General features: G+C 67.5%; 2 protein-coding genes across 5 annotated transcripts; both read left to right on the forward strand.

Moving 5' to 3' along the window:
- Positions 1–802: 802 nt before the first annotated feature.
- On the forward strand, positions 803–10,349 carry ZNF512B (zinc finger protein 512B). 3 transcript variants are annotated; one of them, XM_060033246.1, is made up of 17 exons: positions 803–888; positions 2,964–3,089; positions 3,334–3,476; positions 3,744–3,872; positions 3,966–4,588; positions 4,694–4,920; positions 5,033–5,104; positions 5,198–5,344; positions 5,506–5,630; positions 5,699–5,791; positions 5,956–6,054; positions 6,137–6,307; positions 6,520–6,714; positions 6,859–6,960; positions 7,271–7,333; positions 7,816–7,914; positions 8,186–10,349. In XM_060033246.1, exons 2-17 carry the CDS (start codon positions 2,966–2,968, stop codon positions 8,429–8,431), a joined length of 2,658 nt encoding a protein of 885 aa, XP_059889229.1. In that variant the 5' UTR covers positions 803–888; positions 2,964–2,965; the 3' UTR covers positions 8,432–10,349. The 3 variants fall into 3 exon arrangements, with proteins under 3 accessions (XP_059889229.1, XP_059889224.1, XP_059889225.1); XM_060033242.1 differs by adding an exon at positions 1,130–1,187 and having other exon boundaries at positions 827–888; positions 3,744–4,588; positions 5,033–5,344; XM_060033241.1 differs by having other exon boundaries at positions 3,744–4,588; positions 5,033–5,344.
- Positions 10,350–11,780: 1,431 nt separating this feature from the next.
- On the forward strand, positions 11,781–23,695 carry UCKL1 (uridine-cytidine kinase 1 like 1). 2 transcript variants are annotated; one of them, XM_060033248.1, is made up of 15 exons: positions 11,781–11,993; positions 17,619–17,818; positions 18,065–18,171; positions 18,322–18,492; positions 18,673–18,744; positions 19,476–19,665; positions 19,747–19,808; positions 20,432–20,448; positions 22,295–22,393; positions 22,474–22,567; positions 22,654–22,716; positions 22,799–22,921; positions 23,066–23,173; positions 23,242–23,398; positions 23,483–23,695. In XM_060033248.1, exons 1-15 carry the CDS (start codon positions 11,893–11,895, stop codon positions 23,560–23,562), a joined length of 1,644 nt encoding a protein of 547 aa, XP_059889231.1. In that variant the 5' UTR covers positions 11,781–11,892; the 3' UTR covers positions 23,563–23,695. The 2 variants fall into 2 exon arrangements, with proteins under 2 accessions (XP_059889231.1, XP_059889230.1); XM_060033247.1 differs by having other exon boundaries at positions 11,782–11,993; positions 17,616–17,818.
- The last annotated feature ends 2,980 nt before the right edge of the window (positions 23,696–26,675 follow it).

Below are 26,675 nucleotides of genomic sequence, written 5' to 3' on the forward strand. Positions count from 1 at the left end.
CTGCCCACGTGTTTTGTGCCCTGCCCACAAACAGCGTAGCCGAAGCTGCCCCGGCGTGGACAGAGCAGGTAGAAAGAGCCTCGGGGAAGGAGGCGCACCTTTTACCTGTCTCCAAACTAGCGCTCCTTCCCTACTCCATTCATTTCCACGTCTCGGTGAGGTGGGTGCCCCGTCACCCCCAGACCTGATCTCAGCATCCCTGCCAAGAGCCCAGTTCCGGGGCACAAAGGAGCAAGGAGGGCACTGGCTGCTGGTCTAGGACCACCGCCCTAAAGTAGACGGGCTGCTCAGTCACCCCAATAAAGCCCATGGCCTCACACTGCCCCGGCACTGCCAGGAGCCAGGCCATTTCCTGAGGGTGGCCACAGGCAGACGTGGTCACAGGGCTGGTTGGAAAAGAGGCTGGATCCTGCTTTGCAGGCTCGAGGCCCCCGGGGCCAGGAGTTCAAGGTCCCAGGGGAGGGCAGCCTCTTTCGCTGCACCTTCCCATCGCTTCCATCCGTGCGCGCTGGGCTTGGGGCAGCACCCAGCGCCCCATCGTGCCTCAGTTTACCCCAATGCCTGAACAACACCTCCCGCCCGACGGAGGCATAACTGGCCACTTCGCCCTGACGGCCCAGCCCACGCAGGCGACGGACGGGGTACCGGGCAAGCGGATGGCCGCACGGGCCCCCTCCCCCGACCCGTCTCTCCCGTCGCGGATAGCGGCAGGAATACCGCGAGAGTTCGCCCCCTCCCCCCCACAGTAAAACTGTCAAAGGTGGGAGGGGCGGGAGCGCGCATGTGCGCAGCGCGGCGCGCAGCCTGCGCCGCCCGGACCCCGCGCCCCGCGCCCCGGCCCGGCCCGGCCCCGGCCTCCGCCCGGCCCCGGCCCGCTGGGCGCCGCAGGTAAGCGCCCGGCCGCGCTCCCGGCCGCGACCCCGGGCGGCCCCCGCGCCGGCCGCGCCCTCGACCCTGACCCCGCGCGCAGGTCGGGGGGCCGGACCCGGAGCCCCCGCCCGCCGCCCCCGCCGCGCCCGGACCCCCGCGCCGCGCCCCGCGCCCCGCGCCGGCGTCGCGTCCCTGCCTCCTTCTTCTCCAGAAAAAGTCGCCATTTTGGTTCACTGCCTTTGGGCCCCCCCCTCCCCAGGCGCCCGGGATCGGCCCTTCCGGGGCCACGCCGGGCCCGCACCCGCCGCAGGTGACAGGTGGGTAGCGAGGCCAGGCCCCAGGTGTGCGTCCCCTGGCCGGCCTCATCCGCGCGCCCGGGCCCAGGCCGGGGTCCCGGGCCGAGCGGCCTGGGCCGCGGTCCCACCGCCAGCGTCGCCTGCGGTCAGCGCGAGGCGCTCCTATCCCCCCCCTCCAGAGGGTCCCACCTCTGCGACCCTGCTGGCCCCTCTGGGGAGGGGCGAGCCCTTTCTCCTCCTGGTGCGCGAGTCACAGGCCTTGAATGGAAGGGGAGTCTCTGCCTCCTAGGCCAGCCCTGGTCCCGGGGGCTCCCAACTCCGAATTCTTCACCCAAGCTGGAGGAAGGCTGGAAAGGTGGGGCTCAGTAGGTACCCACAGTAGCCTCTGCTGGGGTCAGAAGGGCGCTGGCATGTATCCTTGGATGTATCAGTGTGAGGGCTTCCAGAGAAGTTTGTTTAGAGCGCTCTGGACCCGTACTGACCCCAGGCCCAGGATGTAGGCAGCCCCCTGACCATGGGCAGTGACTGTCCCGACCTCTGATCTCAGTCTGCCCAGATGGCCTCTGGACCTCCTAGGCACAGCAGATCCCTCCTTTTCTGTCTGTTAGAAGTTAGGAGACTTCCCTGGCGGTCCAGTGGTTAAGACGCCACGGTTCCACTGCAGGGGGCACTGGTTCAGTCCCTGGTCGGGGAATGAGGATCCCACATGCTGTGTGGCGCAGCCTTAAAAAAAAGTTAGAAACCCTCAGGGGAGGGGTGACCTGCCCACATCCCGCCCCCCTCTTCTTCTGTGGCATTAGGCGTCCCTGTGGGAGGACCCAAAAGGGCTGAACTCAGAGTCGCCCCAGCTCTCAGAGCCTGGGGTCCCCCCGCAGAATGGGCCCACTGAAGCCCAGCCTCAGTCGGCAGAATGTTGTCTGTGGCCAGGGGCCTGTCGTCTCTGGAGTGGCGCTGGTGGGCCTGTAGGTTGGGGACAGAGAGTCTCTGGAGGGTGGAGGTGAGGAGGTCAGCCAGGTGGAGAGTGGCCGAGGGATCCAGCATGGGGCAGCCGTCTGGTAGGAGGGGACCGGCGGGAAACAAAGCAGGGCAGGGGGTCAGGGAGGGTGGCTCGGCTGGCACAGGGACCTGAAGCCCGTGCGGCAGGGTCCTTGGTCTGCTCCCCCTGGAGAGGGCGTGTGCGCAGTTGCGGAGTGCGCTGGGGCCGTCGGTGCCCACCTTGGCCATCTTCCAACTGTGTCCTGGGGAGAAGGATGCGAGGGCACCCACCTGTGCCCCAGAGCGTGGCCTTGGGTCTGGGTGGGGCTGTGGGGGAAGGTGCTTCTAGGTGCGGGGCCAGCACAGCCTGTGAGCCGGCAGCCACGCTGGTGTCATAATTGGCCCCCGAGGGGTGGCACTGGCCTCCTCCCCCGGGGCACTCCGCCTCTCCTGGAGCCATCCCCAGCTAGTGAGAGGTGCGTGATTCTCTGGCTCTCTGGGGTTGTGCGTCTGGAGGCAGGGAGCCCCCCCCCCGGCGCTGGTGAAGGCTTCGGGGCAGGGCTAGATTCCTCTACGCTGATAGGGTTTTCTGCGTCATCTAGGGAGACTTCGGCTGAGCAGCCCCTCCCCTAAACCGGAACTCCCCCCGCCCCCGCCCATCCACCCCTTCCTCTGCTTTCCCTTGTGGCCAAAGACACAGGCGGGCAGGCTCCCCTTCCTCAGGCGGGAGAGTGGGCCTGTCTGGGGCAGGGTCGAGAGCGGCCCATTTCAAGTCCCGAGTTGGGCCCGGTGGACCTCATGGGCTGTCCGCTTGCTCTGCAGAGATGACCGATCCCTTTTGTGTTGGAGGAGGCCGCCGGGTCCCGGGGTCCAGCAAGAGTGGGCCTGGGAGGGATGGCGGCCGGAATGAGGTCCGACTTCCCATGCTTCACGACCCGCCGAAGCTAGGTAAGAGGAGTGAGGGCAAGGTCGACTCCAGGTGGCCACGGGCGCCAGCGCTGGGCGTGGGCCTCCCGGGATGTCCAGCTCCTGAGAGGGAGGAGAGGTCCACCCTGGGTGGGCCACGGCCTCCTGCCCCTCGTGCCTCAGTGCAGGGGAAGTGAGGCTCCTTGCAGGCGGGACCAGCCCCCTGTGTGGCAGACAAGGCTGCAGGGAATGCAGCTTCTGAGCCTTCGTGTGTCGTGTGCTGCAGGGCTGCCGGTAGGCCGGGGTGGGCCGACAGTGCCCAGCCAGGCCCCACTCTGCTTTGACCCGGGAAGTCCAGCCAGCGACAGAACGGAAGGGAAGAAAAAGGGGCGTCCGAAAGCCGAGAACCAGGCGCTCCGAGACATTCCTGTGAGCTCCCCGAGGGCTGGGTGGGACTCTCACAGGGTCTGCCGGGGAGCCCACTGCCTTGGCAGGCTCGCCTGCTGCGTGTCCAGTGCCGAGCCCTCAGCCCGGATCCACTGGCTGCTCCGTGTGCGAGGGCTTCGAGAGACGGCCTGGGGCCCAGCGAGTCCTGTGCGGGGCTCCCACAGGCCTGGGGACAGTGCTGAGTCGGGGGCTGGGCAGCAGAGGCCTGGGTGGCTGCAGGGTCGACAGCCTGGCCTTTCCCACGCCCAGCTCTCCCTGATGAACCAGTGGAAAGACGAGTTCAAGGCGCACTCGAGGGTGAAGTGTCCAAACGCTGGGTGTTGGCTGGAGTTCCCCAGCATCTACGGGCTCAAGTACCACTACCAGCGGTGCCAAGGGGTAAGGGGCTGCGGCCTGGGGAAGGGGAGGCCTGGGGCCCACCCTGCCCTGGCTGTTGGCTTGGGGGTGTCCACGCCTGCCCTCTCCACCCAGGGTGCCATCTCAGAAAGGCTGGCCTTCCCCTGCCCCTTCTGTGAGGCTGCGTTCACCTCTAAGACCCAGCTGGAGAAGCATCGCATTTGGAACCACATGGACCGACCCCTGCCTGCCCCCAAGCCTGGGCCCGTGAGCCGGCCAGTCTCCGTCAGTCGGCCCGTTGGGGTCAGCAAGCCCATTGGAGTAAGCAAACCTGTCACAGTCAGCAAGCCCATCGGCATCAGCAAGCCGGTGACGGTCGGCCGGCCCGTGCCGGTCAGCAAGCCAGTGCCGGCCAGCAGGCCCGTGCCGGTCACCAGGTCTGTGCCGGTCACTAGGCCTATACCGGTCACCAGGTCTGTGCCAATCGCCAAGCCAGTAACAGTCAACAAACCAGCGCCGGTCACCAAACCGGTGACCATCAACAAGCCGGTGTCTGTGACAAAGCTTGTGACAGTTACGAAACCCGTGCCAGTTGCGAAGCCGGTGACGGTCAGCAGGCCCATTGTGGTCAGTAAGCCGGTGACGGTCAGCAGGCCCATTGCCATCAGCAGACACACGCCGCCCTGCAAGATGGTGCTGCTGACCAAGTCTGAGAACAGAGCTCCTCGGGCCGCGGGGAGGAGCAGCGGTAAGAAAAGGTATGGGGGCTCCTGCTGGGTGGGGTTGGGTGTCCCCGGCTGCAGCTCAGGGGTAACAGGGCCCAGAGTGGGCCCTCCTGCCCCTTACCTCCCTGCTCTCTGCAGGGCCGCAGACGGCCTGGATGCCTGCCCCCTCCCGCCCAAGCAGGCGAGGCCGGAGAATGGCGAGTACGGCCCGTCCACCACAGACCAGAGCTCAGCCTTCCAGCTGAGCACAGACCCCAGCAGCAGCCCCCTTTCTCTGGGCAGCAGAGCCTTGGGGGGCAAGGAGGCGCCGAGGGCCGCGGGCCCCGTGTCCCCGCCTGAGGAGGGTGCGGAGCGCACGAAGCACAGTAAGACGAGAGCAGGGGGCGGCGGCAGGCGGGGGCGGCGGCCAGCCGGCCCGAGCCTCCCAACGGTTATTTGACCAGAGCCTTGTCCTGTGTGTTCTCTCCCCCGAGTCAGGAAGGAAACAGAAGACACCCAAGAAGTTTACGGGTGAGCAGCCCTCCATCTCAGGGACTTTCGGACTCAAAGGTGAGGCCTGGGCCAGCCGGGCACCTGTGGGGCCAAGCACACGCGGCGGCCGCGCCCTCAGCCTGCACCTGCCCCTCCCGCGTGCGCTCGCAGGCCTGGCCAAGGCGGAGGACAAAGCCCGCATCCACCGCGCCAAGAAGCAGGAGGGGCCGGTCCCTGAGGAGGTGCGGAAGAGGGGGCCAGCCCCCAGCAGCGCTGTCAGCAAGGAGGTGCCGGCCCCAGGGGCCCACCCAGCCCCAGGTGGGAGCTGCCGGGGGGCGGGGCACAGGCCGGGTCTTGAGGGTGGGGCGGGTCCCGAGCCGCGGGGACGGGGGCCGAGCATGGACCCTGGGTTCTGTGCTTGGCGTCCAGGGCATCTGGGAGCTCCTGCCTGCCCCTGAGGCCCTGGCCCTGCTCCACAGGTGGCCCTGAGGAGCAGTGGCAACGGGCCATCCACGAACGGGGGGAGGCCGTCTGCCCCACCTGCAACGTGGTCACCCGAAAGACCCTCGTGGGGCTCAAGAAGCACATGGAAGTGTGTCAGAAGGTGAGGCTGCCCCGTGCCGGGGGGGGAGGCGCCCCGGGCCGGCCGCTCACGCGCGCGCCCGTCTGCAGCTGCAGGATGCGCTGAAGTGCGAGCACTGCCGGAAGCAGTTCAAGTCCAAGGCGGGCCTCAACTACCACACCATGGCGGAGCACAGCGCCAAGGTATGCTGCTGGTCTGCCCCCGCGCCTGCCGGCTCTCACTGCTGGCCTCCCGCTAGCAGGGCTTAGTGGCTCCCGTGCCTGGCCAGGGACGTCCGCGGCCGCAGCCCCTGGGCAGGGGCGGGGCCCTGTGGTGGCGGGGGCACTGAAGCTGGCCTGCCCCGCAGCCCTGTGACGCCGAGGCCTCGGAGGCGGGCGAGCGCGAGGAGCGGGAGTGGCTGCGGAAGGTGCTGAAGCAGGTGGGGCGGCTGCGCTGCCCCCAGGAGGTCAGTGGGCCACGTGGGTGCGGGCGCCAGGCGGGATGGGGCCCGCCGCTCTCCGGCCACTCACCTGCCCCCGGAACCCCAGGGCTGCGGGGCCGCCTTCTCTAGCCTCATGGGCTACCAGTACCACCAGCGACGCTGCGGGAAGCCGCCCTGCGAGGTGGAGACCCCTTCCTTCCCCTGCACCCACTGCGGCAAGACCTACCGCTCCAAGGCCGGCCACGACTACCACGTGCGCTCGGAGCACGCGGCCCCGGTGAGCGGCCCACAGCCCGGCCTCCTGTCCCTGGGGCACCAGGCAGGCGCGCCCATGTGCTGCCTGCCACGTGTGCTCCGCCTTCCCTCCCAGGGGCCCACGTGCGTCGTGGGTCGGGGGGAGTGAGCCTGGGGTGGGCTCCCGTGTCCCCCGTGCGCTTGCCATACGTGCTCTCTGTGGCTCATCTGGCCTCCCCCTCCCCACCCCCGCAGCCCCCCGAGGAGCCTGCGGACAAGGGCCCCGAGGCTGAGGACCTGTTGGGTGTCGAGCGGACCCCCAGCGGCCGCATCCGCCGCACGTCGGCCCAGGTCGCTGTGTTCCACCTGCAGGAGATCGCGGAGGACGAGCTGGCCCGAGACTGGACCAAGCGGCGCATGAAGGACGACCTGGTGCCCGAGACTGCGCGGGTGAGCCCAGCCTCCCAGTCTCTGAGCCTGAGCCCCCGTGACCTGGGAGGGCGTGGTTGAGGGCTTTCTCAACTCAGCAGGGAGCGTCTGGGTCACCTCCAGCCCAAGCTCCGAGCTTACCCTGGCACCCGCCCACGTCTGCAGCTCAACTACACGCGGCCCGGCCTTCCTGTGCTGAACCCCCAGCTGCTGGAGGAGTGGAAGAACGAGGTCAAGGAGAAGGGCCACGTCAACTGCCCCAATGATGTGAGCCGGGGCAGCTGGGAAGGCATGGGAACGCTGGGACTCAGGACGGAGGGCCCAGGGGTGGCCTTGGGGGGAGCCCTCCACGTGGCCCCTGAAGGGTCCTCAGATGGAGCCTCACAGGCAGAGGGGCCTTGACCTCAGCCCTAGCAGCCCAGCCTGCCCACACCCCTGGGCAGGGGTGACTCTTGGGATCAAGTCCCCCCGCTTGCCCCAGATGGGCCCTGGGTCCCCCGGGCTGGGCAAGGGGTGCACCCTGGGGGGGGGGGCACCTGCCGGAGGGCCCGCCCCCACGGTCGCCTCCTGCCCCCAGTGCTGCGAAGCCATCTACTCCAGCGTGTCCGGCCTCAAGGCCCATCTGGCCAGCTGCAGCAAGGTCAGTGTCCAGGCCCTCCCGGCGGCCAGGCGTGCGTGCTTGGTGCTCCCAGCTGCCCCCCAGGGGTCCGCGCAAACCGGGTGTGCGCCCCTGCCCCTGTGGGGCCAGGGCCAGCGCCTCCTGGGATGCTCGCCGCCTCCAGCCCCAGCCATCAGTCACTCAGTCTCGGGTGGTTCTGCCTATGGGGGTTCCTCGTCTGTGCTGGGACAGCCCGACCTGGGCCTGGGGTACGGGCCCTTGGCTTCCCAGGAGCACCTGCCTCTTCCCACCCTCTCCTTGCTTCCCGCCTCCCCTGCAGTGGGGGCACCTTGGTGGTCCTGCCACAGAGTGGCCTCGTGGGTCCCCAGAGCACACCTGTCAGGCACCCATTCAGATAAGCCACACAGGTCGGGGTGGTCCTGGCTGCATCTGGGTACTTCTGGTCCTCCAAGGGCCAGTGGTGGGGCCCACTTCCAGGGGCTGGACTGCCCTGTGCCTTCCAGGGGGACCACCTGGTGGGGAAGTACTGCTGTCTGCTGTGTCCCAAGGAGTTCAGCTCCGAGAGTGGCGTCAAGTACCACATCCTCAAGGCCCACGCGGAGGTGCGTCAGGGACGGGCCTGGTGGGAGAGCCCTGCTGGGCCTGCGGCTGAATGCGCCGGCCCCACGGAGGGGGCTGGGAAGGGCAGGGGCGACAGGGTGACGGCTCTTCACTTGCGCGAGTGGGCGACGTTGAGGGATCTGCTGGTTTCTCTTCAGAGCAGCCTCCGGCTTCCCTAGAGAAGCTTGGGTGTCCCCAGGCCCCGGGTCCCCTGCCGCCTCGCCCTCCAGGGTCCTGGGCCCCAGGGTTTCCATCGCTGCTTCTCTCCCCCAGAACTGGTTCCGCACTTCGGCAGACCCGCCTCCCAGACACAAGGGCCCAGACTCCCTGGTGCCCAGAAAGGAGAAGAGTCCGGCTGGCGGGAAGAAGCGGGGCCGCAAGCCCAAGGAGCGACCCCCTGAGGATCCAGCCCCTGGGACGCCTCCCCACCGGGACGACTGGCCCCCAGGAGGCAGAGACAAGGGGGCCCGGGGCTCTGCTGGCCGGAAGGTGGGAGCCGGCAAGGCGCCCGAGAAGTGAGTTTGCAGCCTGGCAGGTGGGTGGGGCCCGGCCCCCTCTGTCCAGGGTGGGGCTCCAGAGCCTCCTGCCCTCCAGGCCTCCACCCCCCACCCCTGCCTGTTCATCTGTCCAGCGGGGGCGGCCAGCCCTCTCCCCTCCCCGAGGGTGGCCCTGCCCCACGCGGGCTGCCGCAGGGCACCTTGGGCAGGGGCTCCCGGGAGGGCCAGGGCAGCTGCAGAAGTGCAATAGTCTGGAGGGACCTTCGTGGGCCGGCAAGAGGACGGGCTCCAGCCTGGGCTTCGGTGCTGGGGCGGCACGGAGCAGGCAGGTGGCCTCTGGTCCTCGGCGTGTGAGCTCCGCGCCCCATCGGGGGTCCCTGGTGGCCCGTGGTTCTGGGCTGATGAGGGTACCTGAGCAGCCTCACCTCGTGACCCGACACTGGAACCCCAGCACCCCCCAGCTACCTCCCGGGACAGACCCCAAGTCTGACAGCTGCCGTGCTGACCTGCCCGCCCCACCGCACGCCACCCCACCCCCAGCCCCACCCCGCCGTCTTTTGGTTCCTGCACTTCTGCTCTCTACCTCTCCAGGCCCACCTTCCCCCGCGGTGCAGCCCCTGCTGCGCTCGGGCCCTGCCCCACTGGCCCGTGTCCATCGTGGTGGCAGAGGCAGCCCTGCTCCACCGTCCCCAGTCGTGCTCCCCACTCGGGGCCAGGCAGAGGCTCTGCTCCTGCCACTGCAGGGCTGTGGGGCAGGGGCCACGTGAAGTGAGCTCTGGCCTCAGCCTCCAGCTTTGCTAATGCCGCTGGCCTGAGTCGGGTAGCCTGATGGGTTTAGGGATGGGCCAGTCTGGGTTCCGGGGTCACCTGGGGCCCACGGGCATGAGGGGCGGGGACCTGGGGCCTGGCTCGAGTAGTGACCACTGTGGGAAGCATCCTCTCTTGCTGGCCTGGGTTGGCCCGTGGCCAAGCTCCCGTGGGAGCCTCCTTCCCCCTTTTTTAGCTGCTCCTTCATTTCTGGTTGTGTGGCCTTTTGATGTGAGAGCCGAAGGCCCCGGGGGAGCTTGGCCAAGGTCATAGTAGGTTGGTGGCAGCTCCAGGGCTCTGTCTCGGCTCCCTTTGGTGCCCTGAGGGCAGCGAGGTCTGTAGGTTGGGTCAGGTGGAGTCCAGGGCTCCCTGAGGATGCAGCCACGTGGTTTCTGACCTCCTGCCTGGGCCCCACCTTCCAACCATGGCGTCGCTGGGACAGGGAGGATGCTCGGAGCTGCTGGGTTCGGGTGGAGGCTCTTTTCCACTGGGGGGTGGGGGAGGGCTGAGGGCTCGGCCTTGCCGACCCCAGACGATGTGAATCTTGATGTTTGCCCGTGTGCGTGTGTCTCCTGGGTGTAGTGGATGCCAGTCTCGTTGCTGTGACAAGTAACAAACCTTTTTTTTAATTCTGTTTTTTATATGAAAACTCACAACAATCTGACATTTTGGTGCTAAGGGTTTCCTGGTGCCGACGGTGGATCTGGGGGCTGGGCTGGGGTCCCTCTCCTGCTCAGGGAGGCGGTGCTGACTGGGCACCCCTCTGCCCCCCAGCTCCTGTCCTCCTCCAGTCCTTGGAGAGGAGGGGCTCCAATCTGGGCTCAGCTCTCCTCACCCCGCACTAGGGAGACAGTTTCCAGGAGGGCTTTGGGGCCGAGGCGCCATGCTGCCCGTCTCCGGCTTCTTCCTTCAGCCAGAGTGCTCTGACCCTGGGCAGTCCTGGCCTGATGTGCTGGGGCGGGGGGGGGTGTGTGGAGACATGGGCTCCCCCCCACTCACACGCACCTGATCTGATCAGGGGGTAGAGGCCTGGGCAGGTGCAGGTAATCCAGTGTCAAAGGCTGAGGCAAGCGGCATGACTTCGGGGCAGGGGGGCTTTCTTTCCTGTGTTCCTGGGTGTCACTGGGGTACAGCTGGTGGAGGTGGAGGTGGGTCGGGCAGCCACTGCAGGGGCAGCCTCCGGGGGGAGGGTGGGGAGCAGGCACTGATGGGAGCCCCACGCGCACTTTGTCCTTGTCACCAATGCTTGGAGGAGGTTGGACCTCAACACCTCTGCTGGGGATAGCTGCCTGCCCCGGCCTCTCAGGTACTTGGCCCTTGGGGAGCGGGGGCTGGTTTTGGCTGGGGGATGCGTTTCATTGTCACCCCCAAAAGTCCACGTGTGGTCCCTGGCGTGGGAACCCCACCAGATATGTGGGAAGAGGTGGGGTCCTGGGTAACTTGATGTTTAGCACTTTAACCCCCTTCTTTGTCTTTAAGGTGGGCGTGGGGACTGCTGCCAAGAGTGGCGCTGGGTTGGACCCCTCTCTCTCCCCTCTTCCCTCCCGGCTTCCATGCTCTGGCTGGTGGGTGGCAGCGGCAAGCCGGTCCTCAGAGCCCTCCTCCTACGGTGGCAGAGCCCTGGGTGCCTCAGCAAGGTCTGCCCACTTCCCACTCTGGTGGGAGTGCAGCCAGGTAGCCTTGACTGACACCTTCAATGAGAGGGACTGAGCGGCAGACACCCCCCCTCCATGCGGTGGGTGTGGACCCTGCCTGAGACCCCAAACCCAGGGCACAGTGTCAGGTCCCTTTCTGAAGATCTACCTCTGGCCCAGCCCACCCCCCTTGCCCCGAGAACAGGAAAGGGTCGACTCGAGGGACCGACACGTCGCACGAAAATAGGATGCACTTTTCTGCTCGTGTGAGGGCAGATGAGTGTCCCCTGGTGTGACTGGTGGCCCTCCCAGTCGTAGGCCCCTCCTGTCCCTCTGGTTTAGAAGGGAAAGAGTGGGTGCACCCTGACCCGTAGAGGGGAGGGCTGTCCCGGTGTGTCCCCCTGGGTGGGCCCCAGGCGGCTGTCCTGGAGGCCTGGGGTTTCGGGGGCAGCCAGCACCTCCCGCCTGGCAGCCACACATCCTGTACTTGGGGTTTCTCGGTTTGGGTGTTTTTAATGCCAGTTCTCCGTAATAAGTGCATTTCGAAAGAGAGGTTCCGGCTATCAACTTGTAACCATATATATACGTATATATTCTATCTACAAAGTGTTTATTTGCAAGATGTTTTGACGGTGAGCTCGGGCCCCGCCCGCCTTGTGACCATCTGTCCCCGGTCCTCGTCCCCGCCCCGCGGCCCCAAGTGGCACGGGGGCGGGCCATCAACTGTATGTATTAAAAATGACTGTATCAAATAAATGTTTATTGATTTTTTTCCAGGGGTTTTGTGCAGCTGAGTTTGTGGTAAAGCGCGGGTGGGGGCCTTCCCCGTACTCGCGCCGCGCGGCCTCGTGGGGCTTCTGGTTTGCGGGGCGCGCGCGTCCTGGTGGGACTTGTAGTCCGCGGGGCGCGCGCAGCCTGATGGGAATTGTAGTCCGGGGGCGCGCTGGCGGGCGCCTGGTGCCGGGCCCCGAACCACAGCTTCCGACAGCCTGCGCGGCCGGCCCCCGAGCCCCGCCCGGCCCGCGGAGAGGCCCCCGAGCTCATGGCTGCGCTCCCGGCCTCAGCTGAAGCCCCCCGCCCGGTGCCGCCGCCCCCAGCGGCTGGAGACGAGCCAGACCGGCTGGAGGGGAAGAGCGAGGACCGGTAGGCGCGGCGCGCCCCTCGCGTCTCGTGGTGGGGGCGGCTCCGGGAGCCAAGCCTGGACCAGCGGAGGGTCCCCGGGGCCTGGCGGTGGCAGGCCCTCGCGGACGGCCGCGGGAAGGGGCCCGTAGGCAGGGCCCGCGTGGGTCCTCGGTCTGTCTCGAGCAGACGGGGTGCCGAGCCAGCGAGCACCCGGGCTGGACTGTGCGCCCGCCGGATGCTCCCAGGTGGTCAGTGCGTTCCGGGAGCCGCACGGACTCGGCCTGCCCCACTGGAGGGCCAGAGGTCGTGATGCTGGGCGGCGCGGTGCTCAGTGCCTGCCGACTGCCGGCCAGGAGCCGGGGGAGGGGACCCTGGAGGCTCTGGGGGCTTTGCAGGAGGGGAAGTGGTGGCGGCCGCTGTCACCTGGTTGGGGGGGGGCGGCTTCCGCTGTCGGCCTCGGGCTAGGCCCCAGGGGGTGACGGCCAAGCGGCCCTCGGGCGAGGGCTGGCTCCTCACTTCTGGATCTGAACAGTCCCTGAGCCAGGGCCAGCGTTGGCCCCACGCTGGGGCCAAAGGAAACTTTTGCAGCCAGGTGCCTGTTCCTGGGAAGTGCCGCGGCCTGGGCTGCTTGGGACTGTCTGGGTGCCGCCAGCAGAGCCGCTGGGCGGGCGGGGAGAGGGATCGCAGGGGTGAGATGCCGGCAGCAAGAGGCTCCCTGAGCCTGGAGGAGCAGCTTGTGTTCCTCTAGGCTCACCCCCTCCTGGGGAGCAGTGACTCCGAGCCTGGCTCAGGGTGATGGGGGGAAGAGGGAGGACCTGAGTCTGTGACACTTGTTAGTTCTAGAGAATCTGATGTAGCCTGAGACCTGATAAGCTCTTGAGAAGAACACTCCCTGCAGACACAGAACGGTGGCAGCAGCCGTCTGGCTCTGCCCCGTGCACAGACCGCGTAGTGGGCATGGGTGCCCCTCACGGGGCTGGGGCGGCAGTGGTCTTCCTCTCCTCGGAGCGTGGTCCTCAGGGGACAGGAGGGGAGCCAGGGCCCATGGGGTGGCCCTGGAACTGCCTCTGGACGTCACGGGGGAATCGCTCCCGTTACACCCTGCCTTCTCTGCGATGTTCCTCAAGCATGTCCCCTCCCCCTCCCTGCCTCCCCAGCAGTCCCTGCGCGGCCCGAGGGGGCCAGAGCTGGCCCTGGTCAGTGTCCGGGTGTCTGTGCAGATGCCTCCAAACCGAGGCTCTCCCCGCCCGACCACGGCTCCGGCTTCGCTTTCCGCATCACCATGGCTGCACGATGTGGTCTGGTCGGTCTACCTTGCCGTGGCTTCTTGTGTGTCTGTCCCTCCAGAAGGTCAGTCCGGTGAGGACGGGGACCTCGGCCTACCTTTGCACTGGACATGCTGGTGGACAAGTGAGCACCTCGCAGTGGTGACAGGGTACCCCCCTCGGGCTGTCCCTTGGTGAGGTCCGGGTGGGCACGGGTCTGGGGGCTGCCGCTGGGCGACTGGAAGGAAGCCTGCTGGACTCGCCTAGAGCCGCGGGGAAGGAGGGGGTCCCACAGGGGGATTTCCAATGGGTGGGGTGGGGACAGTACAAGTTCCTGGAGCCTGGTGCACACCTTTAGGGCTGCAGCCCCCCCAGCCCCCCAGTTCTCTCTCTGCTCTGAGAAAGCTGCCCTGATTTCCCTGTCCCTGAGCCAGTCTGGGGCGGCCCCGCCTCCCCAGGCCAGGCCCCAGCAGGCCAGCTCCTCCCTCCTGCTTCTGGCTTCATTTGACTCACTCCCCCGGGAAACTTTCCTAAAGCAGGACAGGGCATCAGGGCTTCTCAGCCCCGAGCCTGAGAGCGCCTTAGTGCGGTGGGCAGGGCCGCAGCAGGAGGGAGCAGCTACCGCGGGGCAGGCCTGTTACCCTGAGGCAGCGCCCCGGAGGGGCCTCCTTCAGTGTGCGGACCCCAAGTGAAACTCTTTCTCCCCTGAGCCCCCGCCAGCCGTCTCCACTTTGATGCTGTCGGAAGCCTAGAAAAGCTGGTGTGAGGGCTGGATTAATCACAGGGAGGGGGCCAGGGACCTGGGACGGCAGTGAATACTGCGGCCGCCCACCCGAGGGCCTGCTCTGCCTCCCGCTGCCAGACTGGGGCGTGGCTGTGTCCCCAGCTGAGCGCTGAGCACGGTGGCCTTGGGGGACGTGCTGGAGCCTTCGTGGAGGGTGGGGGGGCGGGCAGTTATTCTCGGAGGAGGCCTCAGCAGGGTAGAGTTTCAGGTTGTTTATGCCTCTCGGAGGCACCTGGGGGCAGGGGTGCTCAGCTCAGCTCCGCTGCTCGCTGACCCCTCCGATTCCCTGTCCCGCTGGTGGGGTGCGGGCGTGGGCCCTGCCGTCCCCGGCAGCCCAGAGGTCTGCAGCTTTCTCCAGGCCGTTCTGGACGAGGGGGGCACGGTGGTCCTCAGCCAGCCCTGCGTGGGCAGTGTGCCAGCCTGGGCGCAGGAGGGCGGTTCACACCCGACGCTGGCCTGAGGTCCGCCTGGCTGCTCTCGGCAGCTCAGTGCTATTAATATCAGGCCAGCGCACAAGCCCCAGCCGGGTGATCCTCTTAGGCGGCCGGCGCTGAGTGCCGTTGCTTCTGCACGGGCTCCTGGGGCCTCTCACCTGTTGGCCCCCCGCCTCCCAGGGGACAGCCTCTGCCCGCCAGGGCCTGGACCCCACTTCAGCCTCTCACCTGCTGTGCTGCCCACCCATGAGGAGCAGTTCAGGGGGCTCCTGAGCTGTCCTGGGGGGCTGCCAGGGCTCTAAGAGGCAGTGCGGCGGTGCCCTGCACGCACCTGGGATCACCCTGGTGCCCCGGTTTCCCCTGTGTCCTGGCCATGAGCAGCCCCCAGGCTTACGCTGGCATCAGGGTCTCGGGGTGCTGGGCCCTTGGAGCAGAAGGCAGGTGAGTGGCTGGCCTGCTGTCTTCCGGTGAGGCCGCCCATCTTCGCTGCGTCTCGGCCACCCCCAGCCCCGTGTGCCGTGTCTAGTGCACGTCAGGGCGGAGACGGGCCAGGTGCTCGTGGGGACCGGCTGCCGGCTTTGCTTGGGGCTCTCAGTTACCAGCCGACGCGTGTCCGTGTGGCTCATAACCCTTTGGTGGACTGCCTTTTGTCCTTGTGGTTGGCAGCACCCTGTCCATCCGTGAGCGGGGAGGTGAAGGCTCTCCCATGCCACGGTTTGTCCCATTGTGGAAACGGGGTGAGGCCTGCTCTGAGGGCACAGTGAGCTTTGTCCCCGGCTTTGAGAGAGAGCCGGGCTTCTGGAGGAGGCAGTGGAACTGGACTAGGTTGCAGAACTGGCCTGACGCCGTCAGGCCTATTGCAAGCCCTCGGCCGGGCGGCTTTCTGGCAAGGTCATCCCTGGCTAACCTTGGGATCTTCCCTGAGGAGACGTCTGTCCCAGGCTGTCCGCGCCACAGGCCTTGGAAGTCGTCCGTGGTAGTGGCCGTCGTCACCTCGGTAGGCCAAGGGTCAGTCACAGAGAGGGGTGAGGGCTCCTGCCGGAGAGGCCAGGGCACCAGCCTGGGGTGAAAAGCAGGGGGACAGCAGCAGTGCCAGCCCAGGCCTCCCATCCCACATCGGCCCCGCGAGGCCGTCTGGCTGTCCGTGAGCGTGCTGGGCACAAGGGCGGGTTTGCTGGGGCACTGAGGCCCTGCTCCTTTGCAAACCAGGTTTTCTGTGTTGGCTTTTCCTCCCCGGGTAGGAGGCACAGACTGGACGTTTTCCTCTGGGGCTGTGCGAAGCTGCCCTCCCCAGCTATAGGCTGTCGGTCATCTCCGGGGTCTGTGGGTCGCTTGCGGGGAGGGCAGCTGTGTGTGAGCCCTGGGGGCCCCGCGCTCGCTGTCGGGGGATGAGCGCGTCCAGGGGAACGGCCAGCGCTGCCCTCCGGCTGGGCCTTGAAGACACCACTGCTTGTGCTCCGTCTGTCTCCTGCTCGGCTGAGTGAGGCAGCTGTCACTGCCCCGTCATCTGGGTGTCCCACTGTGGTGTTGGCTCCACGGACGAGTAATTGCTCCTTCCAGAGGCAACACAGGCAGCCAGTGATTCCCGGGGCTCGCTCCCCACGCCGTCCCAGTGACGGAGGACCAAGGCGGCGCGGTGCTGTGTCCCCCGGACGGTGCTGCACGCCTCCTGTCACATCCGATGGCCGGCTTTCCTGCTGCGTAACTTGTGCTGACACGGCCCTCTGTGCCCTCGAGAGCTGCTGGTGTGGCTCGTCACGTGTTAGGCCTGAGCTAATTCCTTCCACTCCTCCCCCCGCCCCACACACGTGTGCACACAGGCGCTGTCCTCCTGGCTCTTGGCAACGCTGGGGGTGCTGGGAGCACCGCACAGCTGGAGACGCCAGTGTTCCTGGCAGGGGACGCTCGGGCCACCCTGAGCAGGCCAGTTGCACAGCACCCTGCGCCCTGGCCATGACAGCAGAGGCTGTAGCGGTGACAGCGAGCTTCAAGGACAGGTGGCCGTCTCTGTGCACGCGTCTCACAGGCTCACGCTAGCTTTTACGGCTCGGGGAGCTTTGCCTCGAGGATGCCTTCCGTGTGTGGCTCCTCCTCAGGTTCCCACCGCGTCCCGAGCAGTGTCCATGCCTGGGGCTCCAGCCGCGGGTGGACACACATCCTGCCGGGGTTGTCCGGTGCACCCCCAGGTTCCCGGTACTTTCTTCCTGCCTAGACGATCAGCTTGCCTTCGGAGTCTCTGGGGCGGGTCTGCCAGCTGACGCTGTGGGCAGTCTCTCTCAGGCGGTGGTGGAAGTACCTTTTTCCTAAGCTGGTCCTGCCCCCGGGGCCACCTTCACACTGAGTCTGCGTCCCAGCCTCTCAGCATAGACTGAGCCGGCATCGGGCAGACGCAGCCTCTCGTAGGGCCCTCAGCCGAGCCGAGCGTCCCCAGCTGTCCCTGAAGGCTTTGAGGCCTCGAGGCCTTGAGGCCTTGGGCCAGTCATCACTTCCATGCCTTTTAGGGGTATAAACCCACAGAGAAGTCAGCACAGCCCCGCTCGAGTGGCGTGGCACGGCGAGAGCAGGCACAGATGGCGTCTGCGTCTCCCAGGCAGGTTCCCGCCTTGTGCACAGCCTCTGGGGGCCTCCGCCCTTCAGCAGGGCGCCCCGGGTCTCCCTCCCCGTCCGTCTACACCACCGCTGGCCCATCCCTTTTGTCAGCGGCCTCTGTCTCTGGAGCCCCTCTCCCTGCGTGTCCTGCAGGGTGGCACAAAACTAGAGGGCCGCCCAGAGTGTGTCTGGGGAGAGGACACAGTCCTCGACAGGGTCTTGACTGGCCTTGGCGTGCCCACCTCTCATCTCCTGGGGGGAAGGGGGCCCTCGTGGCCCTGCTGAGGCCCGGTCCACGTGGGAGGAAGAGCTGGGCCCGGACAGCGCTCCCTTGTGTCCTCCTTAGCCACCTGCCGTCCCTCTGGATTTGTGGACGGTGGCAGTCCGAGGCCCCGGGCCCAGCGGACGGGCTGCAGCCAGGTGTGCTGTGTCCCGCCACGAGCCCGCTCACCTTGGCCGTGCCCACGTGCCTGCGTGAAGGCACCATGTGGACCAGTCACGCCAGGCCCAGCGTGGGGTGGCGGGGGGGTGGTGGCCCTGGGCCAAGGCAAGCGTGCCCCGCCCCCCACAGCAGCGGCGGCAGCAGCAACGCGGAGTCCTTGGACAGGCTTCTCCCACCTGTGGGCGCCGGGCGCTCGCCCCGGAAGCGCACCACCAGCCAGTGCAAGTCCGAGCCGCCCCTGCTGCGCACAAGCAAGCGCACCATCTACACGGCAGGGCGGCCGCCCTGGTACAACGAGCACGGCACCCAGTCCAAGGAGGCCTTCGCCATCGGTGAGCGCGGCTGCGGTGCGCGGGGGGGGGGGCCGAGGTCGCCGCCCGCCCAGACCCCCGAGCGGGCGGGTCGGGCAGAACCCACCGCCGTGCCCCAGCCGGTGCTTCCGTGATCCGCGCTGCTCGGGCCCCTCGGTCCCGGTCAGCCCGGGGTGGAGGCAGCATTGGGTGGCGGGCACCGCTGGGACCCATCTGTGAGGCTGACCTGGGCCGCTCCGCTCAGGGTCTCTCTGACCCTCTGCACAGGCCTGGGGGGCGGCAGTGCTTCTGGGAAGACCACTGTGGCCAGAATGATCATCGAGGCCCTGGACGTGCCCTGGGTGGTCTTGCTGTCCATGGATTCCTTCTACAAGGTAAGGGTGTCCTGCGTGAGCAGCTGCCTCCACGAGGTCCACGGCTGCTGCCCTGGCCTGGGGCCTGAGCCCGGGGCTTCTTCTCCTTCCGCTGCTGCTCCTCCCCCCGCAGGTGCTCCTCCCCCCCCGCAGATGCTCCTCCCCTTGCAGGTGCTCACCAGGCAGCAGCAGGAGCAGGCCGCCCACAACAACTTCAACTTCGACCACCCCGATGCCTTTGATTTCGACCTCATCATCTCCACCCTCAAGAAGCTGAAGCAAGGCAAGAGCGTCAAGGTGCCCATCTACGACTTCACCACCCACAGCCGGAAGAAGGACTGGGTAAGGCCCTTGGGCTCAGCCCCCACCCACAGCCGGAAGTAGGACTGGGTAGATACGCCCTTGGGCCCAGCCACTGCCCACAGCCGGAAGGAGGACTGGGTATATATGCCCTTGGGCCCAGCTGCACGGGGCTGGCGCAGGGGCCTCGGGGCCGCCTCAACACACACGGTTCCTTTGCAGAAGACGCTCTACGGTGCAAACGTCATCATTTTCGAGGGCATCATGGCCTTTGCTGACAAGACACTGCTGGAGGTGAGGACGGGTTCCAGGACGGATGGCCTGGCTCCCTGCTCCTCCCGTGGGACTCCCCTTACACTGGCCTGCATCCCTGTCCCGTGCCGTAGCCCCAGGGTTGGGTGAGGAGCGGCCTTGGCTCCTGAATCTCACTCCCCGAGTCAGGGCTTCAGCTGCTGTTCTCTGGGGTCCACATGGCTGCCGAGGTCAGAGCGATGTTGGTGGGTGTGGGTTCACCTGTGGGTGTGCATGTGTGTATTCCTGCCTGGGAGGGAGCCAGCCTCCTGCATCTGCGCTGCTCATGAGGACGTCCTCTCCCCCGGGAGGCTCTGGGCAGCTGCCCCAGGTGTGACCCACTCCGGGCCAGGCCTTGGGAGCCACCTTCCCCGCCCTGCTGGGACCCGGGGGGCACAGCCGGCTACGCCCTTGGCCTTGCTCCTTCGCTGGTCCCGAAGTGTGAGTGTGCTCAGGGCCCAGGAACCCCACTGCTCGCCACGCACGCCCACGCTCAACACTCCACGTGCAATGCACACCCGCCCCCCCACGCAGCCACACCACACGCTCCCCCCGCCCCCGCCCCATCCAGACCCGAGCGGTGCCGCGCAGGCCTGCTCTGCTCCTGGGCCCACACGCAGACCAGACGTCCCTGCCAGAGCCCGGACCCTGGTGCTCACTCTGGTCCTGCTGGTGACAGGGCCTTGGAACCTCTTGTGTCAGGCCTTCTTCAGCAACTCACTCTCCCCGTCCAGCTCCTGGACATGAAAATCTTCGTGGACACGGACTCTGACATCCGCCTCGTGCGGCGGCTGCGCCGTGACATTAGCGAGCGGGGCCGGGACATCGAGGGTGTCATCAAGCAGTACAACAAGTTTGTGAAGCCCGCCTTCGATCAGTACATCCAGCCCACCATGCGCGTGGCGGACATTGTGGTGCCCCGGGGTGAGCCTGCGGCCCACCTGGTGGGGGGAGGGCGGGGGGCGGGCAAGGCCGGACCTCACCCTCCCTCCTGTCCCGACCCAGGGAGTGGGAACACAGTGGCCATCGATCTGATCGTGCAGCACGTGCACAGCCAGCTAGAAGAGGTGAGCCGGTGCCCAGGCTCCCGCGGCCCCGCCAGCCCTGCTCCCCACTGCCACCGCCCACGCCACCTGCCTGGGCGGCCCCCACGTTTACTGCCCCGTCGTGTGCCGGCCAGAGGCAGCTGGGCTCCCTGAGGGACCTTGGGGCACGGAGTACCTCCAGCGCCCCCAGCCTGAGCTGGGCCTCGCACGGAGGGGTGCGCTCCTGTCCCTCCAAACCCTTTTGGGCCACCGTTGGGTTTTGGTGCTGAGTCCCACGTCCTGAGCGTCCTAGGAGGTCACACACCCCGGGCCGGCCCAGGGCGCCGCCCACCCCTCGGTCAGGCTTCACGATGGGGTGCTCGGGGCCTGCGGAACAGAGCCCCAAGGGTCCTGGCTCTGACAGCCCAGCCCAGAGGTGCCCACGCCAGAGGCCACAGGGAGCGGGCCCCCTCCCATGGCAGGCAGCCCCCCGGGACTCTCCCGCTACGGGGCTGCGGTGTGTCCGTTCCTGGGTGGGGGTGGCCTGGCTGGCCGAGGCACACGGTGGCGACAGGCCGTGCCGTCCGGTGGCTTTGAGGTGAGCAGTGCTGCTATCACTGATGCCCCACCCCATTCCCTTGTGTCTCCCTGTGTCGCTGCGGCAGCGTGAGCTCAGTGTCAGGTAAGTCTTCCCACACCCGCCTGCACAGACGGAGGCATTTCCAACATCCACAGGGAGCTCGGAGTCTGGGTTGTCACCCAGGCAGGCAGCGAGGTCCCCTCCCACCATGCCCACCCCCTGTGGTGGACCCACCCCCGGCACAGAAGGAGTGGTGTGATGGCCGCCACACCGCTTCTACCTGCCCTTGCCAGTAGTCAAGGGAATTAAGGCCCAGAGAGGTTAAGGTGTTTGCCCAAGTTCACATAGCACCCTGACTCGAGGCTGGCCAGACCTCCCTGGAGGCTCCTGCCCGACTTGGGGCTGGTTGGGGCTGGTTGTCCTGGACCCGAGGGCACAGCTGTCCTGAGCCAGCGCCGCTGTGCCCCAGGGCAGTGGCCACAGGCCTGTCCTCCAGCAGCCAGAGGGCCTGGGTCTGCAGCTTCTCTGCTTGAGCTGAGGGGCGGGTCTTTACTCCCCCAAGCGGTGCTGAGGCACCCCACCCCCCGCATCCCGGCACCCCGGCCCACCCTGGCCCTGGAGCCGAGGCACAGAGAGCCAGGAGGAGCCCCCAGGAGTCCTGGGCTGCGCGTCCTTCCTGCCCACGAGAGGGATGGGGCGCCTGTCCCCACGCAGTGGTCGGCGGAGCTGGGAAGCACCAGACCGAGCCTCCAGCTCGAGCTGCATTGGAAATGCCTCCAGGCCCGTGCGCCGGCCTCCAGCTTCCTGCCCACGCATGAGTCTCCGCTTGCCTCTCACCCGGCCCGGGGCACCTGCGGGTCTGCCCACGTCATGTCCTCTGGAAGCCTTGTTTCAGAGAAAGAAAAGTTTCCAGGAAGCGTGGCTGTGGTGGGTGGGAGGGAGGGACCCGCAGGGCCGAATGCAGTGGACTCTCGGGTGCTCGCGGGCCCGGGGGCGCGGGCTGCAGGGTCTCCCTGCCGCCAACCCCGCCTCCTGCTCTTCCCTTCCCCAGGCCAGCCGGTGGCCACGGAGACCACCGTGCTCCCCGCTAAGTGGTCTTTTCTCTCTCTTCTTTTCGTCTTCTTTGTAAACCCTGGGGTCTCCTGCCCTGTTCCCTCCCTGACCTACTCTTCGCCTCTTCACGTGGTGGGCAGAGGAAGCTGCGCTGGGATCTGTGAGGACAGAGTGCTCTGGCCGTGGTGCTGCCTACGCGCGGTGTGCCCGGCGCTCTGCAGGCTCCGCCCCTCCCCTCCCGCCCTGCCCTCCTCTCCCTCCCCTCCCCTCCCCTCCCTCCCCTCCCCTCCCCTCCCGCCCCTCCCCTCCCCTCCCCTCCCGCTCCTCCCCTCCCCTCCCTCTCCTCCCCGCCCCCCCACTCCGCCTCCTCCTCCCCACCCCACCCCGCTCCAGGCTGGGGCAGCAGGGGCTGTGCGAAGCCAGCTCTGCCCGCCTCTCCTGAGGGGGTCGCACATCACCTGGGGGGAAGCCTTAGGCGGGGCTTGGCCCCAAAGTTCAGCTGTTTACCCAGGGAGCGGTGTCCTGAGGTTGGGGTCCAGATGCCCAGCTTGGGGGCTAAGATTCATCTGCACGTGTGAGGTCTCGCCCTCCCACTGCCAGGTCCTGAACGGGGAGGGGACCTGGAGCGGGAAGGGAGGCCCGCACCGCAGCCCCTGCTTCCTGCCTAACGGTCAGCTGCTCTGCCTTCCACCGTGTCTCTTAACCACTGCCTGGCTGTTACGGCGGAGGGCATGTCGGGATGGGGCCCTCCCTCCAAATCAACCACTGGGAGGGTGGCCTCCACCCTGCACACCCACCGTGCCCACCACGACTGCCGCCTATAGTCTGCGGCGGGAGGATGGGGCTCTGCGGCAAGATGCCCCTTCTTGAGTCCCCAGTCGCTTTGTGTCCCCAGGGCCGCGCTGGCCTCAGCGCACCAGTGCCACCCCCTGCCCCGGACGCTGAGCGTCCTCAAGAGCACGCCGCAGGTGCGGGGCATGCACACCATCATCAGGTGAGGCCCGTCCCACTCCCCTGGCCTGGCGGGCGGGCGGGGCCGACCTTCGCTAACCCAGCCGGGCCCGCCGTTGGCAGGGACCGGGAGACCAGCCGCGACGAGTTCATCTTCTACTCTAAGAGGCTGATGCGGCTGCTCATCGAGCACGCGCTCTCCTTCCTGCCCTTCCAGGTGCGGGGCGGGGGGAGGGAGGGGGCCGGGGGGGGAGGGGGGAGGGGAGGCTCCTCGCGCTCACGCCCCGCCCCCGCCCCGCGCAGGACTGCGTCGTGCAGACCCCGCAGGGCCAGGACTACTCGGGCAAGTGCTACGCGGGGAAGCAGGTACCAGGGGCCCGACCTGGGCGACAAGGGACTGGGGCGGCCGGAAGGCGGGGGTCTGGCTAGCTCAGCCTCGTCCCCCCAGATCACAGGCGTGTCCATCCTGCGGGCCGGCGAGACCATGGAGCCTGCGCTGCGGGCCGTGTGCAAGGACGTGCGCATCGGCACCATCCTCATCCAGACCAACCAGCTCACCGGGGAGCCCGAGGTGGGGGGCCTGGGGGAGGGGGGTCCGTGGGGGAGGGCGGGGCACGGGGGGCCTGGGGGAGGGGGGTCCGGTGGGGGGGCGGGGCACGGGGAGCCCAGGTGGAGCCTTCGGTTTGGGCCGCCCTGACCCTGTGGCTGCCTGCAGCTCCATTACCTGCGGCTCCCCAAGGACATCAGTGACGACCACGTGATCCTGATGGACTGCACAGTGTCCACTGGCGCGGCGGCCATGATGGCGGTGCGGGTGCTGCTGGTGAGTGGTTGGGAGGGGGCGGCGGGCGGGGGCGGGCGCTGGGCCCAGCTCACGCCCTCGCCGCGCAGGACCACGACGTGCCCGAGGACAAGATCTTCCTGCTGTCGCTGCTCATGGCGGAGATGGGCGTCCACTCGGTGGCCTATGCTTTCCCGCGCGTGAGAATCATCACCACGGCGGTGGACAAGCGCGTCAACGACCTCTTCCGCATCATCCCCGGCATAGGTGAGGCTGCCCGGCCCTGTCAGTGACAGCTGGGGGGGCAGGTGGGCCTGAGCCCCCACCACAAGGACCTGCTTCTTCCCCCAGGGAACTTCGGCGACCGCTACTTCGGGACTGACGCCGTCCCCGATGGCAGCGATGAGGAGGAAGGGGGCTCCGTGGGGTAGCCGCCCTCCCCGCCCCCAACCCCTTCTGCTTCCCCGGGGCTTACAGGGTAGAGATGTTAACTTATTTTAATTAAAAAATGTGTTGTCGGTGTACCTTGTCTAAACATTTTGTAAAATAAAACTTGAAAATTAAGCTGTGACTGGTTAGCTGGGGTGCGGGAGTGGTGTCCTGCCTGGGCCCTGGGCTTGGGGAGTGGCCCCCAGGGCTGCCCCAGTCCCCAAGCGGCGAGGCCACTGTGGAGAGAGAGGGACTGAGGAGCCTGGCCTCCGCTGGGTGGTCCTGGTTGGGCCCCCACCTTCCCCGCAGGACAGGGGCTTCTGGTCTTGTACTTGGCTTTTCTCACCGTCCAGGGTCAGTGCAGATTTAGGAGAGGACAGAGCTGGGCCTGCAGCTCCTGGCCCTGCTAGACTGGCCCCTTGGTGGCCACCTGGCCTGGGCCTGGAGCTCTGGGTCTTACAAGATGTCGACAGCCTCCACAGCCACTTCCCTCCCGCAGCACGTGTTTGTCCGAGGCGGGGGCGGGGCGGAAATGGGTGTGGGCGGGGCTGGAGGGAGTGAGGAACCGGCCCTGGCCTCGCAGGAACCCCGCTTGCAGGGGATGTGGCCGGTGCCTCACTGAGCCGGCCACACCGCTCAGGGTCAGAAACCACATCCCGCCCTGCCTTCGCCGCTCCCGGGCAAGGGCACCGGCGAGGGTGCTGCCTGCCTGGCCCCACAGCCTGATGCCGGTTGATTCGCAGCTGCTGCGAGTGAGCTGCCAGAAGCATCCCCCACCGTCCCCCACCTCCTGGCCTGGCTCTTGCCCTTTCCTGCCCTCCTGGTCTCCTCGGTTTCCACTCACCTCACAAAGGCCATGTCATGGGAAAGCTCGTCATGGGGCGGGGACAGGAAGTCCCTGGGTGGGGACCAGGCCAAGGGCAGCAGATAAAGGCGGGAGCTTGTCCACAGGTGGCCAGGCGCCAGGGTAGAGGAGCGACACAGCCCCAAGGTCAGCAGGAGGGGCCTCTCCTCCCCAACCTGGTGAGTGGACCCTCCCCCATATCTCCAGGGCCCCATTCGTTGGTTGGTTGGTTGGTTCATTCACTCATCCTGCGCTCTGTGCCGGGAGCCTGGAGGCTGCAGCAGGCCTGGCCCTGCTCAGGTGCTGTGATGCAGCTGACACCCTTCTGTCTGGCCAGCTCTTCCCAGATGAGCAATGGGGCAAACCGTTGTTGATGAGCTGGGCAAGAGCTAGGTCGTCCTGGGAGGGGCCCCGAGTCCAGCTAGAGGACGAGCAGCTCCCACAGAAGAAATCAGACCCACATGTGCTCATGCATGTGCAGATGGCCACATGGCCCCAGACACACACACGTGCGTGATGCAGCTCAGGGCCCCCACCTCACTCAGCCGCCAGCCTCGGGGGGTGGGACGGCTTCCTTCCGCTTCTCGAGGGTCGGTGGTGGCCTAGGGCCGAGCCCTGCCTGCTCAGGCTGCGGCTCCTCATCAGAGACAGACGAGGTAGGGGAGTTCTTGGGCCACTTCCTGCCAGGACCCCAAGGGGTGGTCCTTCTAAACAGCCCTGACAGAGGGTCTTCGGGGTGCCAATGGGAGGAAGGGGCAATCCCTCCAGCCCCTCCTGGTCCCAGAAACAGGACCAGGATCCAAGGTCCAAGGCTGTCCTGGGGACAGGGCTCAGCACAGCCGCTGGAAACGTCGGGGGCTTCGCGTTTGGGAAGAAACCTTGGGTGGTGCCCTTCAGGGCCGGAGGAGCCCACCCCCAGGGAAAACCTCTCAGGCTGTGTGGCAGCTGGGACCGATTAGCAGCCCCTGGTGTTGCCTTCCGGGCACCTGGGCTCCTGTGGGCCCAACGGAGGCCGAGGGGTCAGCGGGTAGCAGGGAGAAGCTGAGGGTGGAGCTGCAGCCTGCAGCCTCAGAGCCCGGGCCAGGACGGGGCGGGAGGCAGACCCGGAGCCCCTCCCTCACTTGTCCAGAAGTTCCTGGGACACAGGGTGAGGAGCCCAGAGGAGCAACGTGCCTGCTGAGGACCCATCAGCCGCCTGGGCAGTGCCTCCAGGACTGTCCAACCTGAGAATGGTGAGCATCCAGGGGCAATCTCAGGTTCGTCAGCCCGCGAGGTGCCGCCCCCTCCCCAGCAGCTGCTGCCACGGGGCGAGGGGCATGTGCACTTGGGCCAGTCGGCAGAAGGATCTGGTGGGTCGGTACCACCTGGGCAAGGACACCGCCCGTCACGGTGTCACCGATGGGCCACCTGGCATCAGAACGCACCCACAAGACGCCTGTATCCTGGGCCCCGCCTGACGCAGCCCTAAGTGCTCCAGGGTGAGTCCGAGGAAGGGGCACCGGTGTACAGGTTCCTGGGCCAGGGCTGGGGCACGACGCAGCCAGAGATGCTGCGGGCAGCTGGGAGACCTCCAGGCTCTCTGAGGTCAAGCTGAGGGCTTGTGGGTAGCAGGAAGGGAGGGGGCCATGGATTCAGATGTGAAGGAACAGGGCAGGGGCAGCAGGTGGGTTTTAGCCGTGCTTGGGTTAGAAGGGTAAGAACAGGGCAGCTAGCACGGGGTTCACGGGGACCCAGGTCTGTGACCCCGGGATGGGAGCTATGGCGATAGCAGCGACACATCCGCTGGGGTGGCCGCACTGCCGGGTGGGCGGGCTGGCCTAACTCCCCGCGCAGGGCCCTCGGTGCCCCTGGTCACCGATCGGCTGCCCACTGGGGGGCCCCCGAGAACCGCCCCGGCGTCACGTGTCTGGGGGTGGGACTGGCGCGGCGCTGGCTTGGACCCTCCCCAACCGCCACCACGCCCCCCCCCCCCCCCAGTCCCAGCGCGAGCGGAGTGTCCCGGCCCAGGGCTGCTGGGGGTCACGCGCCCGGACGGAAAGGGCCAGGGCCGAATGGACAGGGCTGGAGACAGCCGCGGTCTCGGGCGCCGCGGGTGCTGCCTCAGGGCCCCCCCGGCGTTCTGGGGAGTCCGAGCAGGGGGGGTCTCCCTGAGGCCAGAGGGAGACGGGTCCCCGGGACTTGGAGCGGGTGGGCGGCCCGGCGCGCCAGGGGCAGGGGCCGCCCCACAGCGATAGGTTCCTCCCGCCGGGACGGGCCACACGGCGTCCTCGG

Source organism: Delphinus delphis, chromosome 15, assembly GCF_949987515.2.
Source record: "Delphinus delphis chromosome 15, mDelDel1.2, whole genome shotgun sequence".
NCBI classification, from domain to species: Eukaryota; Metazoa; Chordata; class Mammalia; order Artiodactyla; family Delphinidae; genus Delphinus; species Delphinus delphis.